General features: G+C 38.7%; 1 protein-coding gene across 2 annotated transcripts in view; it reads right to left on the bottom strand.

Moving 5' to 3' along the window:
* The window catches only part of LOC113226060 (protein mahjong), a 59,683-nt gene that overhangs the window by 30,385 nt on the left and 10,818 nt on the right, over positions 1 to 18,480 (bottom strand). For both annotated transcript variants that reach the window (XM_026458573.1, XM_026458574.1), the window contains exons 7-16: positions 17,359 to 17,463; positions 14,460 to 14,588; positions 13,868 to 13,953; positions 12,426 to 12,593; positions 11,391 to 11,524; positions 4,942 to 5,053; positions 3,476 to 3,612; positions 2,998 to 3,082; positions 1,169 to 1,329; positions 19 to 149 (exon numbers count right to left, since the gene is read on the bottom strand). In XM_026458573.1, the coding sequence (XP_026314358.1) occupies positions 19 to 149; positions 1,169 to 1,329; positions 2,998 to 3,082; positions 3,476 to 3,612; positions 4,942 to 5,053; positions 11,391 to 11,524; positions 12,426 to 12,593; positions 13,868 to 13,953; positions 14,460 to 14,588; positions 17,359 to 17,463 (1,248 nt within the window). The remainder of the gene's footprint in view (positions 1 to 18; positions 150 to 1,168; positions 1,330 to 2,997; positions 3,083 to 3,475; positions 3,613 to 4,941; positions 5,054 to 11,390; positions 11,525 to 12,425; positions 12,594 to 13,867; positions 13,954 to 14,459; positions 14,589 to 17,358; positions 17,464 to 18,480) is intronic.

The raw sequence follows: 18,480 nt of genomic DNA, 5'->3' as shown, positions 1-18,480 counted from the left end.
CGTATTTATATGTATTACCTAATACGATATTGATGCCAGTAGTGAGGTCAGCGTCCCGCATGTCGATTTTGTCTGTGAGAAGAAGCTGTACCCTCGGGGCTACGCAGCACACTGACACCACGTCGAGGGCCGACCTCACGGTCTCGGATCTGTGCCAAAAAAAAACATACCGGATTATCTATGTATACAAGTACACAAACGCCGATGTCCCAATGAGGGTGGCAGAGCTAACGGACCTAGTCTTGCTACGCTACTGATAAACACTTTCGCCTGCCTCACTCTCATCCAGTCTCTTAATACGTATCCGTTTATTCTTGTTTTTTTTATAATATCAAATTATGGAACGAACAAGTCAAAACAGTTGCAGTGGCACTCAGAGCTTTAAATCGCAAAGATCTGAGAGGCACTGCCATTGCGCCCATCACCCTGAGACATAAGCCGGCAAGTCCCAAGTGCCTCTAATTTCACCAGCACCCTCACGAGTCGAAACCAGAACGCAATAATGCTTACATAAGTAGCTCTACTGCCACTAGTTGACTCACAATCCGGCTCGAAGGACCATATCGTCTGCTTAAAGGTAAAACTACACAAGTGACGTTTTCCACAAAAAATCTCTAAATTATGTACCTGTTGTAAGAAAATCACCATCTTTCTGCAGATAAAACTCTTATTAAGTTTATAGCTTTTTTGTTATTGAGTTTTACGTGCAGAAAGATAGTGATTTTCTTACCACAGATATACAAATTAATTAGTTGTAATTAGTTGAAAGTTTTTTGTTGAGCTCCTTGTGAGAGTTCGTCCAGGGAAGTACTGCCACCTTACCTATTTCTACCGCCAAGCGGTAATATGAGCATTACTACGTTCCGGCTTTGAAGGGGTGGTGGTGTAATTACACGCGCATGCGACTTATGTCACAGGATGACGGGCGCAGTGGCAGTGCCCCTCAGATCTTTGCTAATTGAAGCTCTGAGTGGTACTGCAAATAATATAGACAGGCGTGTAACTAAACACCAGGCGCACGACTTGTTCGTCCCGTCACTTGAAATTATAAAAAAAAATGTAATTAGTTTTGGTGAGTTGACACACAACCGCGAACGTAGAGAATTTAAGCACAATTCTTTGCATCAACGTTCATACACCAAGTACTCTGTAATCTCTGTGTACTAACCTGCCATTGAAGTTCCACTCGTACGCGTACCCAACGACCTGTAGTAGTAAAGATACGCCACCCAGCTCCACCAGTTCATCGACTGGCGCCCATCGCGACCACGTAACGCTTTGGAGAAGCTCAATTTGCTCTTGTATCTCTTCTGGAGACGATTTGGATGCCTGCAAAAAATATTGTAATCATAATAATGCGTCAAATATGATCTCGAAGTAGCGAATATCCTGTACCATGAAAAAAAGCAATGGAAGTGATTTAAGCCGCCACTGCTTTCAGAACCGCTGTTGTTTAAACTCACGCATTCACAATTTGAAACACTACGAAATCTTGACAATGGTTGGTTGTAGTTTCAAATTTAAAAAGAAATAAATTCTGTACTGGTAATATAATTTAAATTTACCCCGTACGCATATAGTTGAAAATTATACCATCAAAACCATTGACTTACAATTATATGGACGTCGGGTCCGCGCTAAAAAGTGTCTGAGATTATAGGGCGTTAAAATCGTATACAGAGCGTCATTGACGCTCTAGTCTTCGTTTGTTCGACTGACAGCGAAACAAGCAAAATTAGACAGTACTGCGATGACATTACAATTTAAATTCAACGTTTTAGCTTTTTCATATTCCTTGACATGTCACTACGTTTAAATAGGTTGACTTGGGACATTTTTTTCGTGGTTTTTGTATTAGACCCGTCGTCCATTTATTTGTAAGTCAATCTATCTATCAAAACCTATTAATGCAAGTTACGACGTTTTGATTTTATATTGAAATTTCAATGAATGTGCTGCCATCTGGCGGTTAATAACTGAACGATGACGAATTCTATACGTTTACTTAGTTCTCGAAAACAGAAGCGACCATATTGTAGCGGTATATGTTTCACTTTCGTTTCTTGTAAAAAAATGATTACGAATAACAGAAACTTGAAAATTTATTCAAATTAAATAAAATAATATTTAACGATGTTATGATACACCACTTTGGATAATATTACAACGACACGACCATAACGTGCAAAACGAAAATGGCTGACTGAGCTCATGCTTGCGAACTGTTGGCACACGTGACACGCAAACTAAGCACTTCTACTATCTGGTACACATAGTGCTCTGTACTATGAGTACCAGAGTTACGAAATGCAAGTAATAGCAAAATATCGATATATTTGTTATAATTATTAATACAAAGACTTAGAAAAAATCTTTCGATCCGGCTAGATTCGAACCGTCGTATCATAGATTTCTCTTAGATGGCGCTACGGCTAAAAAGTCATTGTAAACCAAATACAAAGATCCGCCAACAAGCACATAGAAGGATTCGTGAGGTCAGCTGGTTCGTTCCGTGACTTAGTGGCATAGAGTATGGCACGGTTTGTTAGGAGACGTCGATTCGAATCCGGACGGAATGATTCGATTTTTTTTTCACTTGTCCATCCCTAATGCACTCAACACCACGAAAGGCATTGTTCCAAAAAAGGAAGTTAATGTGTGCCAAAGTTTATAATAGTTTGCCAGATTCACTAAAATCACAACCATTAAATAGGTTTAAGTGTTTATGAAAACAGTGGTTGTCACGCCTTCTTCCCATCGGCGTAGGTAGAGACAACAGTCTTCCACTTACTATGGTCCTGACACAGATCTTTGGCCTCATTAACACGCATCAGTGCTTTCACACACGCTCGTCGGTTAAGGTACTTGACCTGGCCCTTCTTTAGGGTGGCCTCAATTTGGTCATGGTAAGTTCGCCTTGGTCGGCCCGTACAAGTCGCCCGCTCACTTTCGCCTTATATTATCAAAAACCTTACGTGAAATTTAATTATAGCTCACTTTGTAAGACGGAGGCTCTGGCACGATGTCTCCTTGTTGTCTCGCCACTTGCGTCGCTCGCAACCGTAAATGGGCTTCTAGGTACCTGAAAATAAAGTTCATGTCAAACACATTAAAAAAAATTGTTTTGAAGAACTTTGCAGTATTAAACGTGTACTACAGAGAGGAGGTGCGGGTCGGGCGCGTGTCGGGTGTGTAGTCATTCATATAAATATTCGGAATTAGAACCGCCGCAGTCCTGACCCGACACGCGTTCGATCCGCACCCGCTCTCTCTGTGTTTCACGCTTTCTTTATTTATTTATTCTTTAATGACTAAGAAACAAACAAACTGACGTAGGCTGGGGTTCCACCCCTATGTTGTGGACATTTGTATGGGGTTACACTGCTTGTCTGATTATACTATTTATTTTATTTTTTATTTATTTCTGACGAGACTAACATACATAAAAATATAATATACTATGGTGGTATCTTACCTCCTAAGGGCAACACAGACATGCCGCACTATCTGCCGCGCGGCACAAGTCTCGTCCTCCGACACTCGAGATTCCTCTTCATCCGAGCCGAGGATCGGCAGGGTCGATATCACGTTGTACAGCTTTCGCAGGCCGTCCTGGCAAATAAGGAGTTGAATAACGTTGAATATTTACTATAACTTATTATATACAAATTCCTATATATATACGAATCCAAGGCTTTCAAAAGGCAACTTAAATGTTTTTTAATTAATAAGAGTTATTATAATTTATCTGAATATTTTAATTATAATTTTGATGATTTATTTTATATTAAAAAATTTAGTACCAAATAATAATAATAATGGATAATTATAATTTTTACACCAATATACATACATTAATACTATACAATTATTTACAACGGAAACAAATAATGTGTAGAATATATTGATTAATTGATTTATAATATTAGCAATGTATTATGTAATAAATAAATTAGTCTAGTATTTTAGACATATAGTTAATGTAATATTATTATGTAATGACACTAGTATAGCGACACTCGATTTGCAAACACCCTTACAGGGTAACACATGTACTTATTATAATTTTAAAATATTGTTAACACCTTATTATCATGTGACTATGCATTGAAAATTCATGGTCCATAATCTGACCCGGTTAACATCATACATTAAATTGGCCACGCCACGCCAATGACGCCTTAAAGCGTCAATGAAACCCTTTAATTTTATGTTGAAATTAATAAATAAATATTAAGACATTCCTTGTGTTATTTATATTATTCTAGTTAAATGAAATTTTAAAAGAAAATTCAGATAATTACAATCTATATTTCATATTATACAATGTGTCCGAGGATGTAGTGCAGCAGTGCAAAAATTTAAGGGTTAACTACAGTAAATTTTATCGACAAAAAACTCCCCCATATGAGTGTCGGTTCCTCACCCAATTAAAATACAGCTACTTTAATTTTTGCGAGATGGATTCATAGACTCAATTAGGCCACATTTTGGTATCATTCGAAGGCTAGGAATATTAACTACATAAAATAACAACAAAAAAACATGAGCCCAGTACATTTTATGCAAATACAAAAGGGTGATTCAAAAAAAGACAAATATTGTTTCGCATTGTTTCTAGTTTTTCAAAGATACAACAAAAAAAAGTACATTGACATACTTATTTTTTTGTATTTCATTGTTAATTTTTGAGTTGTACTACAAACCGATGCAACAACTCTACTTCAATTACTTTAGAAGTTATTTTGAATAAAAAAGACTCCTACGCAGTAAAAACAAATTTGTATCAGATTCGTAATTTGTTGTTTAATTTAAATACTTCATTTCTCATTTTCGAAATTATGCTATGGTTACAATAATTTGTGTCCAATCCATTCCGCGGCGATGTAACTTGCGCCTTACTGAGTGACATTTGAAATAAAGACTTATTTGAATACAAACCTGATTGTCGAACTCCTCTAATATCACCCTGAATTGGAATGAGAGGCCGAAGAACATGGTGGCGTGACACCTGCCCGAATCGTGCGAACATTCCAATAACCACAGGGCATATCTGAAACAAATAATAATATTTGATTTATTTATAATTAATCAATGTTAATTTTGAAATAGAAATATGGTTTTAAACATTTATTCTCACTAAGGGCTCATTCAAAGTGCAGGCGTGAGCGTGGATTAATAATTATAACAAACTAGCGGAGAAAATCTCCAAAAAATAATTTTAATCGTGAAGCTATAATTACTTTCATACATTTCAACAAAAATGCAATTTAATAAAGCTACGCCTATCGGGGAAAGCGCGGACTCGAACCAACGTCTTCTAGCAAACCGTGCCAGACGCTATGCCAACTGAGCCACGAAACGAAGCAGCAGACTTTACGAATTTTTCTTTGTGCTTGTTGTAGATTTTTTTTTTGTTTTTTTAACTTTTTTGCCGTAGAGCAATCTGTGAGAAAACTTAACACTAAGTTTAGTTAATTCCTTAGTCACTTAGTACGTGTAGACCAGCCAATATACGTTCCACTGCCGACCAGCTCACACAGGTTCTATTGTCACGAATGACTCAGGCAGCCGTGGCGGCCTAATGATTTGACCTACCTCCTTTCAAGCAGAGGGTCGTGGGTTCGAATGCGGGCTCGCACCTCTGAGTGTCTCGGAATTTATGAGCGAAATTTAAGTTGAAATTTGATGGAAAACATCGTGATGAAACTTGCACTTCGAAGATTCGCAACCCTCGGAAAAACATGTCTCTACTATGGCCTAAGCCCTCGCCCGAAAGGAGACCCGTGCTCAGTGGCTTCCCTTTTTTTAACCTAAAATATACCGGGAACTTTTTTAAACAAGAATATGTTTTAGTAGCAGTAGAGCTCCTTGGCAAAGTGTTCAGGGAAGTACTGCGACTTTACCATCGAGTATATAACCAGAAATAGAGACGAAATGTCATTTAATTTGTTTGAAAACTATTCTGCCAAATCATTACGGTGACATCTGCGCTCCGATTGGCCCTTAGACTATGGAAACTAAAGGACATGTTATGTTGACATATATAAATCAGACGTTATATGTATATGATGCATTTCGACGTTGGAAACATAAACATGTTATTGTCTTTGTTTAACTATTGCGTGCCGTCTTAAGCCAAAAGAGATAGCATTACATTGGTCTGTGTCAAACACGGGAATCGAAAATACGTAACGTCATCTTAAATGCCAACCGTGTCCATTTCACCGTACATGAGGTACATGATTCGATTCGTGTCGTGTTCAATGTGTGATCGGAAACGGACGCGCTGCACTACTTTGCGAGAATTATTTTAATTCGCGATTTTGCGCGGCTTAGGCTGCTGCATGTACGTAAGTGACAATGGGTTCCCAACAACTCATTGTCAATGAGTTTTTGGCATTCGTGCAGAATGCCATCGACACAATGGATGAAGTCAGCATCGAGCAGATCTGCAAATCTAATTTCAACGAAGATGAGATTTGCAGTGGCAAGGTGCTGCTGTTCCAGAGCTGCGGCAAAGAGCAGCAGATGCCATCTCGTCGGAGGGATGGAGGCTTGAAGAGTGTCCAGGATGTTACTGCATTCTTGAAGAATACCGATCCGGACGACGTGCCTACTTTCGTGGCGAAGGATCTGCACAAGTTGCCTCCGGTCACCTTTGACCACGTCGACGTCACCAGGCTCTTAAAGGACATCACGTCCTTGAAGTCGAATTTGGCTGAAGTTCAGTCAAAATTGGAGGCGTCGAATAACTCCATAAGTGAGCTACGTGCCGAAGTTGCGTTGTTACGCAACCCCGCTTCGGTATGTAGGTCACCGACAGTCTCCTACGTCAACACGCGTCGCGGGGCGCGAAAAGCATCCGTCGGCAGTATTGAGTCGGCTCGTATGTCGCCGGTCATTGCTGTTGTCAATGCACCGTGCCCCCCTGCCCGCCCCTCCGCCTCGGAGGTTACGTCACCCGTATGCACGTCATCGCCCGGGCGTGCATACGCCGCTGTTGCCGCGACTATTAGCAGCGGAACCGCGACTTCAAAACCCGAGTTGCGGAAAACTGCAAAGGGCGGTAGTAAACCCCGAATGCCTGTCTCTGGAATCACAGGTGCCAAATCTCAGAGGCAGACCGACAGGTGCGACGAGGACGGCTTCACAAAGGTGGAGAAGAGAAGAAAGAAACCCACCAGCCGAAATCTATGTGGCACAGCTCCAACGGGACAGAACTTCTTGCTTCGTGCGGCCATACCGACGACGCAGTTGTACCTGTCTCGACTGCATTACTCCACGAAGTCTGAGGATATAGTGGAGTATATCCGGTTGAAAGCCCAATTCACCCTGAGGGTCGAACGTTTGGAGTCTCGCCACAACGTTAACTTTAATTCGTTTGTGGTGAGGGTCCCAACGGTCCATCTGTCGACCTTCATGCAGGTAGAGTTTTGGCCGAAGGGTGTCATGTTCCGGCGGTTCAGAGGAACGATACATGACACTTGTTTGCGTCGCACGTCGCCGAATAGTAATTCGTGTAAATAGTTAATAAGTTTATATTATTTTATATGTATGTTAGTCTGTAAGGTATTTGTTATATGGGCCTTAGTTGCCTGAAATAAATGAATAAATAAATAAATAAATAAATAAATAAAATAAATAAATGATACGGTTGTCAAAGGGAAGTACATCAAATGTCAAAACAAATGTTTTTCCTAATATTTTATTGAATTATTCGCATGTATTGTAATAAAATGGACAAAAATATTGACAGTGAGAACAATTAAGTACTAATGAAAATCGTTGCTGCAGCATTACGGGATGTGGCATTTGAAACAACGAAATTACGAAATTTGAACAACAAAAGATCGTCGGAATGTAACATTGTACAGGCACGTGTTATTTTTCTGTCCATAAATCACACAAAAGCCCAAATATCTCATGTAATTAGACTTATTTAAGTATTTATTCATAAATCTTGCCAAATTTTGCTTTGGTTTCTTCAGATTGCCTCTTTGTTTGTATATTCTGTTGATTGTTGTTAACGATTATTTTGAGATAGTGTTGTTCTTGGAAGCGTACCTATTATCGATATTCTATTATTAAAATAATTCACTACGAGGTTTTCATTATTTTATTATTATTATTTTTACTATTTCAAGTTTAACTACAAATAAAAAAAAAAGAATGGTTGGAAATCATACCGCCGTATAATAGTACCGAATATAAACATTGAATCATCTTCATTTATTCGCTTCATTTTGAAGAGTCAAATTTTAACATAACTTTGAATGTAACTAAGATTACATGATAATGCAATTCCATCATTAGGTTTATTGGTAAATAATTTTATATTTAATTTAGATTAAACAAGACTCATTTACTAGGCATTCTCAGTTCCTGAGAACAAAATTATCCACTCGTTTCCGAATTTATCCCACTGACAACGCTACTAAAAAAATTTTATTTTATAAAGCCAGTTTTACAATGTCCATGTTGGTCTAACGTTGCCGGGTGAAGGCCAATACCAACGTATAGACAGCCTATTTGCCTTGCCTTGCCATCGTTCGGTGTCACTCGCCTATAGTGCGCGCGGAACTAGCTGGCCGCGCCTTAGGTATGTGAGCGGTGGGACGGGGAGGCGGGGGCACTTGATGTCATTACTCAGAATACTCAGTTCGGCGCCGGACTTCGCGGCGGCAACACACGTTGACAGTTCTGGCTAGTTTAGACAAAACGCACAAGAGATTGCAATGTCAAGATGAGTCCGCCGATAAAAAGACAATCTAAGGAAATAATATTTAAAGTGCATACGTTTTTTAAAAAACGGAAAGCCGATGTCAATAGTTTAGAATATAAAACTGATGCGAATATTCATAAATTAGTGGCAGAAGCAACCGGGATATCAGAACGAAGTGTAAGGAGAGTGATTGCTCAAAGTAAAACATCCTTGCAAAATACAGGGGAAGCAAAATTTAGTTCTCCACGAAGGCCAAAAGAGATAAAAAAGAAAATACAAGTTGATGATTTTGATTTAGGAGTGATAAGAAGAAAAATAAATCAGTTTTATACGGTACAGAAAACAAATCCAAGTCTACGAAAACTAGATGCTGTGTTAAAAGAGGATAATATTTTAGATTGCGGATTAACTTATTTAAGAGAACTTTTGCACAAACTGGGATATTCATTTAAAAAATGTAAATCGAAGAGATCCCTTTTATTAGAGAGACCAAACATTGTTGAATGGCGAGTGAAATATTTGAGGGCCATAAGAAAATTCAGAGAAGACAAACGAAATATATTCTTTTTGGACGAAACTTACGTTAACCAAAGTCATAATGTCCAAAAATGTTGGCAATCTTCGTCGGAGCCTGGTGTTTATGCAGATATAGGCAAAGGAAGGCGTTTAATAATAGTTCACGCTGGTAGTCGGAACGGGTTAGTTGACGATGCTCTGCTAATTTTTAAATCAGATTCAAAAACAGGAGACTATCATGGAGACATGAACTCTACAAATTTTTACAACTGGGTTGATCGAAAGTTAATACCTAAACTTCCACCTAACTCAGTCATAGTTATGGACAATGCAGCTTACCACTGTGTGCAAGTTGAGAAGAAACCGACTATGTCCTGTATGAAAATTAATATGCAGAATTGGTTGCAAAATCATAACGTGCCCTTTTCTCCCACGATGGTCAAAGCTGAACTCTTGGGCTTGATTAATACGACCCAATCAGAAAAAATATACACGACTGATGAACTTCTGAAAGGTGCAGGTCATACTGTTCTAAGACTACCTCCATATCATCCAGATCTCAACCCAATCGAGCTTGTGTGGGCAAATATAAAAAATTGCCTGGCCAGAGATCACATTAATGCTACATTGGACGAGAAAATTACAATACTAACAAGACTATTTTCTGAATTTTCTGCCGAACAATGGCAAAAATGCGACGACCACGTACAAAAAAACGAACAAGAATACTGGAATCATGATATGAGATATGATACTGTGATGGACGAATTCATTATAAACTTACAAGATGATTCTGACTCAAGTTCAGACAATTCAGAATCAAGTGATTCAGAGGATAATATGTCAGAGTAATTTCATATCTATAAATACAAAGTCGTGTTAGTTACACTAATTAATTAATAATAATTTCATAAATGATTCAAATATGTCGGAAGAATTTCATTTAATTTGTTTTTGGTTTATTTTACTTTTAATTGCAATGTACGGACAACAGCAAGTCCATCAATACATAAATGTCAAATTTATCCAATCAATTTTATACTCTATTCCCTGGACTTTAAGTTGAAAATCAATTGAGGAAATCTGACAGTTTGTGGCGGCCTGATGTGCTGCCGACTGTACATTGCAATTAATTAGATAGGTATAATATAAACTTGTAAAAGTTCAATTGGCTTTAATTTTTTCTTTTCAATAACTGAACAATTATTGTTCACGATATCTCGAGATTGGTCGTCACTGTCTAATCTCATGTGCGTTGCGAGCAGCAAGCAACCCGCCCCCTCACCCCTGTCCCTACCTAAGGCGCGGCCAGCTAGTTCCGCGCGCACTATAGCTGACCGAGTGAGGGCGAGCGCTAACGTGGACAGAGCTCGTTTGACGTGGCTTGTCACAACTTTGCAGTCGCTCGTGACTATTTGTCTCACTTCGGAGAAGTGTCGATTTTTCTGCAGAAATCAAAGGCGCTCGGCCAATAGTAGTCAATTGACATTGTATAATCAGACATTTGCATGCTATTTAATGTATGCGAAACATGTTTATACTAACACTGTCTCTTGTTACATCTCCTGTTATACCATGTTTTAAGCAAATAAATGTATGATAATAATATTATTATTGATAATATTACTACTTTCATTTTTTCCAAAATTAAATGGAAGTATTAAAGATTCACTTAAATCAGTCACTGATATTAATTCTATGATATTAATTATATAACCAATGAATAAATACAAAAAGCTTACACTATTTGGAATTTGTTTAAAAATTTCTCTATGAAAATATGAATCTTGGAAATGCACTGGATTTATATTTCAAAGTTTTCTCTTTTTTATATACTCTCAAATTACAAATATTAATTTTTGTGTGCAAATTCACTTTTCGTAATATTTGAGTATTTGTAAATGCAAAACAATAAATTCAAAATTTCATGTGACATTCCCGGATATTCCGATATAGCCGAAAATATTCCCAAATGGAATATTGATCTACTTAATTAAATATTTGCATGGCGATAATGACTTTGTTTTAGGTTTTGAATTAGGTTTGGAAGGGTAAGGGTGTTATGGATAGGCGTGTCGCTTGCCACCAGGCGGACGACTTGTTCGTCCCATCACTTGGATTAAAAAAAAAATTGAAACTTAATACTTACTTGACTAAATCTGCAAGCGTTTTCCTCGGCAGCAAACACACTCGTTCCATAGCGTCCTCGCAGTATGCGAGATAGTATAGACATATCGACACACCCGTGGCCGCTACCGACGGTCGGGGCACTTCGAGAAATTTCTGAAAACATAATATACAAATAACCTATGCCTTACTGTCTCAAACTCGTATCTTACAAACTGCAAAACTGAACGGTTACCATGCCGCGCAGAGGTTAGGATAGGACCTCTGAGTTAGACAGTTAAGTATTAAGTTATTCCTTGTCGTATTTGTATATGCTATTTAAGTATGTTTTCATATATGCATTTTATGTTCAGTTATGTTCTTCACATCACTATATAGGCTTGGCGTCTAGGGAACGAAACTAGTTTTTGTCAGTGGCGGTCAAAAGGTTAAAGACCAAAAAGGGAACATTATATTTCTAATCAATACTATATTTCTACAAATTGATAACAAAAAAACTAGAAATGTGTACATTGGTATTTACATTGTTACATAGTAGTATTTACTATATCAGCCACAGAAGCAAAGCTCTAGGGATATAGCTGCTCTTTTCTACATACTTACTGCTCAATTAAACAGAAATCAATACTGTCTAAACAGAACCGTTTTGAAAATTTGTTACATATTGTACAACATGCAATTAGCAAAAATAGTGTTTTAAAAGGCAACACTGTCAATTTTGACTTATAGGAAAAACAGTGCTGTGACAAGCTAAACTGAACTGGGAAGGTACTTTTTGTATTACAAGGTTAGCCTCCTTGTTAGATAGTAATTTTATAATTTTACTTTGCTATATTAGTATTAAAAAAAACATGTTTAGGCAGATGTCAATATTTTCGTTCTAGAACCGATTGCCAGTAAACCAGTTTGCGAACTAAATAAATTTAAGTTTATTTATCAGAATTCTTGCATTTTTATTAATATTGCTGCTGATAATCGAACGCTACTGCTACAATGTAGTAGTACCTTATTGTTGCACCCTGTATGCAATACACTGTGAATGAATAAACAACTATACCTGCAGTCCCCCCATGTTGATAAAGTCAATAGAGAACTTCTTGTGGCACAGCAGCGCCGCTAAGTACTTAAGAGCTTCGAAGGCGAGTCTAGAGTCCCGTGATTCACGGACGTTGAGATAGCCTAAGATGAGACCTAGCGCGTTTTGTTCGAACACGTGCGATAGGAACTGTGGACAAAAAATATTTAAGATTTAATTCCAGATTCATTGTTACGGACGGCCACTCGGAGCAAATGCGGCTGGATAATTGGAGGGCTCTGATTGGCCGGGCGTCCGCGGCGCATTAATAGTCGGTAAGGTGTTGGAGACACCGTATCGGCATATAAGATTCCAATAAGAATTGTATTATTTATACATTATTTCCTTCGACTTGTAAGTCAGATAGATTACAAAAGTGTTCAAGTCATAAGTTTTATAGAAATGTATGTAGTCCGCTTAAAATCATAAGTTTCGTAAGTTTGAATATTTCCACTAAAAATAGTTATATTGGCCTGTACTTCCTTATCCCGAATATCTATTTGGGATAATCAAAGAAAAGGTATAAGTAAGGTCTTAAAGTTTAATCTTGCTCCTCCGTCGTGGGCCCTCCATCTCCAAACAAAATATAAAACAAAACCAATCGCGCACGTCTCCTATAATTTCGAATCATCCCTCTCTCTTGCACACTCCTTCCCTCTCACTCCCGCGTCGAGATACGTTCACCCATCGCGTAATCATAATAATAGATGCGTTTAGATCTAGCAATCTTGTATCCAATTTTGATAAAAATGTTAGTTACCACTGTCTTGCAGGAGAGACTTTGCCTCTCTATGCCTGTTATATCGCTTGTACAATGTCCAACAATCTGAAGAACTGTTTGACATGATGCAAACAGCAACATTTTATCATTGCACCGCTCGCCACCGACAGAGAGTCCATCCTCACACTCTGGAACCGAGTCGATCTCTTACTGTACGGTTTCAGAGGAACTTTCCCCCCCAAGTACAATTAGGTTGTGGAATGAACCCCTGTCGGGGTTTTCATGCAAGAATACAACATGGACTCCTTCAAAAGGGGATTGAGAAAGGTCTTAAAGGGTTGGCAACGCGCTCGTGACGCCACTGGTGTTGTTAGCGTTCATAGGCGACGGTGACCGCTTTCCATCAGGCGGGCCATATGCTTGTGTGCTGCCTACATAATATAAAAAAAAAATAGTTTGCTCTATCCGGTTCCGAGGGCAATATATGTCTGTCGCAGCCTGGGCAATAATCGGCGAATACGGTACGCCAATTGGTAAATCATTTCATCACGATGGCAAACATGATTCACACTTTCATCATGGCGACTACTGACTAGTGTCGCAGGTAGCGACATAACTCCTGGGTCACAGTATTACAGTGCAGCCAATGATATTATGAGAAGACAAAAGGAACTGTTCTTAAATATGTTATTAATAATATTACCTCTTGATATTCGCCCATTGGTGTGAGATACCGCAATATGAGCATTTGTTTGGTAGCGTCTGTAGGGGGATGAATTTGAATATTGCCTGAAACAAATAAACAATAATTACCTACTTTGTCAAACAATTATATCTTATAAAACTAAAATTAGTAAAATAACGCCCTCCGGTAAAACTCAGACGTAATTGAAAAAAAATGTGAACCAAAACCAATTTTTATATGCAATTTATACTTAAAGTGGGCGTAATGCGTAATGAAATAGTATAACACTTAAGAGCTCTGTAGCCCTGAATACAAAACTTTTAATTCATTTTCTCTAACTGGAATCCAAACAGTAACAGGGAAAAAAGCGTATGTTGTTTAAAGAGCCTCCAAATAAAAAAAGAAAATTGCTTTGATATCAATTTCATCAGCCGTTTGGGAACCACGATGCCCCAGACAGATCCACTCATCCGTAGAACAAAGGCCTACATGTGCTAGACTGTTCGTTCGTTGTTCTTCGCTGTCTTCAATTCAGCGAAGCAAAAAGATTGTTTATTATAAGACAATTCCGTCAACTTGTACAGCATAGAAAAAACAAACGTGGACTCACCTATGACGTAGGTCTCCATTTCGGCCCAGCTGGAGTTGGAGGAGGGGTCCTGCACAGGCGCCGGCGCGGGCGGCGGCCGCGCGGAGGGGGGAGACATCATTCCCCACTCAGGGGATGACATTGCGTTACCTGACGATTTACAAAAATCCTTGCGTATTTTCCCATTCAAAATGTAGCATAACATACAGACCGAGATAAAAAACAATCGTATCAACACATATAATATAACCATCGAGTATATAACCAGAAATAGAGACGAAATGTCATTTAATTTGTTTGAAAACTATTCTGCCAAATCATTGCGGTGACAACTGCGCTCCGATTGGCCAGCCCGAATTTGAAACAATTGAAGGGGCTTGAGCTTTGCTATAATGGGCGAAAATTGAAAAATTACATATTTAATTACCGATAAAATGTGATTCCGTTCGTTTTGTAATTAGATGTTTTGCTGTTTTTCCCACACCACCGAATGGAACAGCCCCCATAGTTACAGATATTATCTTTATTACAATAAAAACAAAATACTTTAGGTATATATGGAGATGTACACACAGATCTACTATTCCAGCTTTCTAATTTGTGATTTCAGTGTAAACGAGAGTTGCCTGGATGGATGGCCCTTATTTCACCTTTATTTCTGGTTACATACTCGATGAATATAACTAATTAAATTTCCCTCAATTACATAACAAAAAGAACTCAATTTTAGGGTTCACTGAAAATCAGCATCGCTGTCTTTATTCGACTGTGACATTAGCTGAGTGGATCCTTTTACATACGCCACAGCCGCACACATGAATTTTAATAATTGTGAAAAATTGTGAATTGATTTAAAATTTGGTAAGTTTTGCATCGTTGTTTTTTATTTTTTTTTTGTTTTACTTTTGATTTGTCTTTTTTATTCTTTCTTACTGTGTGTGTATTTTTGTGTTGTGGCGTTGTAATAGATGGTTTTTATTCTATTTCTAAATTAAGTTCTTTCTTCTACTATAATTCTACCGTAAATACTTGAGGAGTTGGGTAGTCTGCAGACTATCCTGTTGCAGCATCAGGTCATGGTTACCATATTATTGTAATGTTCGAATTCAAATTTTTCACGTACAATTACTTTGCTTGAGTCGAGCGGCAAGGACACTTGACTTTATTTCAGAATATACTTTTTTACCAACTAAATCAAAGCTATTTGAATAATGTATATCGTATAGTATACGTGTTCTATTCTATTTAGTTCAGTTGATATTAAAAAAATCATTGGTATATGTAAAATTTACTTGGTACTATCGAATACAGCGGTTTTCTTTTCTTTTCGAGATAAGTTTGGTTTTTTTTTTCTATTGTAAAATATCGTGTTTTTACCATTGACTTACAAATAAATGGACGACGGGTCTAATACAAAAACCACGAAAAAAATTACCCAAGTCAACCTATTCGAAATTTAAATTGTAATGTCATCGCAGTATCGCGCTGTCAGTAGAACAAATGAAGACTAAAGCGGAGTTTGGCGCTCTGTATACGATTTTAGCGCCTTACAAGTGCGGACACTTTTTAGCGCGGACCCGACGTCCATATGATTGTAAGTCAATGGTTTTTACAATAAATAGTAATCAGTGCACATCCTCAATTGTACTATATATTTTTTTCTAAGCGTTCGATTCAACACTTTCACTGTTATGCGGAATCAACCAGTGCCATTTGAAGTTGTATAGACTCTTAAGTGAAATCGATTGGACAAGTGGAAGTATAATAAACATTCAGGCTGCCTTTCCACCAGAGATGTGCGACGTAGCGAAGCATTGTGCGAGGAAAAAATCCACCAATAGGATTACTTCATTTTCCTAGCCTCGCCTAGCGTAGCTCTGATGGAAAAGGGTTAGGCTGCTTTTCCACCAGAGATGTGCGAGGTAGCGAGGCGGTGCGAGGATGTATAGCGGCTGTGTGGAACGTTGTGATGTTTTCCACCAAAGTTGTGCGAGGTAGCTAGGCGGTGAGAGGATGTGCAGCGGCGCGGTGCGAGGATGCGTCACGGACTCTTTTCAGCTCTGCGCAGGCGGGGTACGGGGTGGTGGGGTGAGCTGCGGCGATGTGTCAGTGTCAGGTAATGTCACAACGTAGCGAGGCGGTGTGCGAGGAAAAAATCCACCAATAAGATTACTTCATTTTCCTAGCCTCGCTTAGTGCAGCTCCGGTGGAAAAGGATTAGCGGAGCTAAGTACTTGTACATACAAAATAGCGAGAGATGTGTACGAGGGATGCAGGCGAGGAATGTGTGCAAAACGGTGTAGGAAAATAGAGCTACTGAAAATATGACACTAACTGACAGTGACATATCGCCACCGCTCACCCCTCCACACCGTACCCCGCCCGCGCATAGCTGAAAGAGATTGTAACGCATCCTCGCACAGCTTTGATGGAAAACATAACACCGTTCCACAGTGCCGCCACACATTCTCGCACCGTCTCGCTACCTCGCACATCTCTGGTGGAAAGGCGGCCTTATTCTATGACTGAGATGATGAGAGATGTGCATCATTGAAGTTTTGCCAAATATAGGGTTTTCCATTAAAGGCGGGTAGATTTTGACAGTTCATAGCGGCCATGTTATTGAGGCTGCTTTTGTCAAATCTGTTGTTTATTTTTCAGTCACTAAAGACAAATCATCGTGGCAAGTTTCAGCGTCGAGCAACACGTGCTAATGATAAAAATTTATTATCAAAATGGGTGTTCTATTGTAGCAATAGCCAATAAATTTCTATAAAATCGACCTGATTCCTATGTTGCTGTGCGCTGCAGGGTTCATGTTTTCTATTTATACTTAATATAAAATCTGAAGCTATGTACATAATGATGCAATTAATAAATGAATTCAATGTATAAGAATCAAGTTACTAAATCTACTTACAGTTATAATTTTTAACAGGAGTCTCAGGATCTTTGCCTGGTGGTGTTACCTCCACCAGCATATCGCTCCCCCCGCCCTCGTCCTTCTCGCGGTCGTTTGGTATGCCTGTAATAAGTTGGTATACAAGATTGTTTTAGTTGAGAAGAGGCGCCATCTATGACACACGCAGAAACTACGTGCAACACCAATGCCATTGTATGGTGGGTGATGGTAACTCTCCAAAGTGAAGTTCTTAACTTACTTAAAGGCTAATTATAGAGATACGTTTATACAGTATTCAACATCAACACATTATACGTCCCACTACTAGACACGTTTCTCATTTAAAGAGAGAGTTAAGGTCTTTGTTACGGACACCGAGCCACAGCAAGCGAGAACACTCCGCGCCCCGCACTCCAATCGAGGGCGCGTCACCATCCCCCTCACCCCCCGTGCAGCGCGCCGACCGCCTGCTCGCCGACACCTCCACTAGATGAGAGGCTACAATTAGGATATAAGAAGGACCATTTCGGGCTATAAACGTAGTCAGTAAACAGTTGAACGAGTGTTTTATTTCCGATCCTGATCCCGAGAAGAGTAAGAACCTGAACAAATACACCTGAACAGTCCACCGAACATCTTAGATCCTACGAGAGTTGGAACATCAACAGTCTTAATAATAATCAATATTATTCATCCAAATGTGATGAAATTTTCGTTGGATTATTGGACACACGCCCGATAAAGTTTTTGAAGTACTAGTCACGGGTCCACTATTAAGTAAAGGGTTAAGGACATAGTCTAGCACGATGGTCCATAATGCGTATTGAGGACTTAACACGTTTTCAGTGGCATTCCAATGCAGTACAGCTAAAAATTAATAGATTAAAGGTAATTGTTAATTCAGGATGTTCTATTACCAAATTATTTTATTTATTTATTTAAACTTTATTGTACAATACACTGAAGTACAAATGGCGGACTTAATGCCATAAGGCATTCTCTACCAGTCAACCATTAGGTCAAACAGAAAAAAAAACATTCAAACATTCAGTCAATAATTAACAACAGTCGTTGTTAATTATTGACTATATTTAAATACAATATTTCCGTTAGCGAATTACGTTTCTGTCCACGTACATC

Source organism: Hyposmocoma kahamanoa, unplaced genomic scaffold, assembly GCF_003589595.1.
Source record: "Hyposmocoma kahamanoa isolate Upper Pololo Valley unplaced genomic scaffold, ASM358959v1 181, whole genome shotgun sequence".
NCBI lineage: Eukaryota > Metazoa > Arthropoda > Insecta > Lepidoptera > Cosmopterigidae > Hyposmocoma > Hyposmocoma kahamanoa.
The sequence above is the reverse complement of the archived record's forward strand: the minus strand, read 5'-3'. Positions and strand labels throughout refer to the sequence as shown.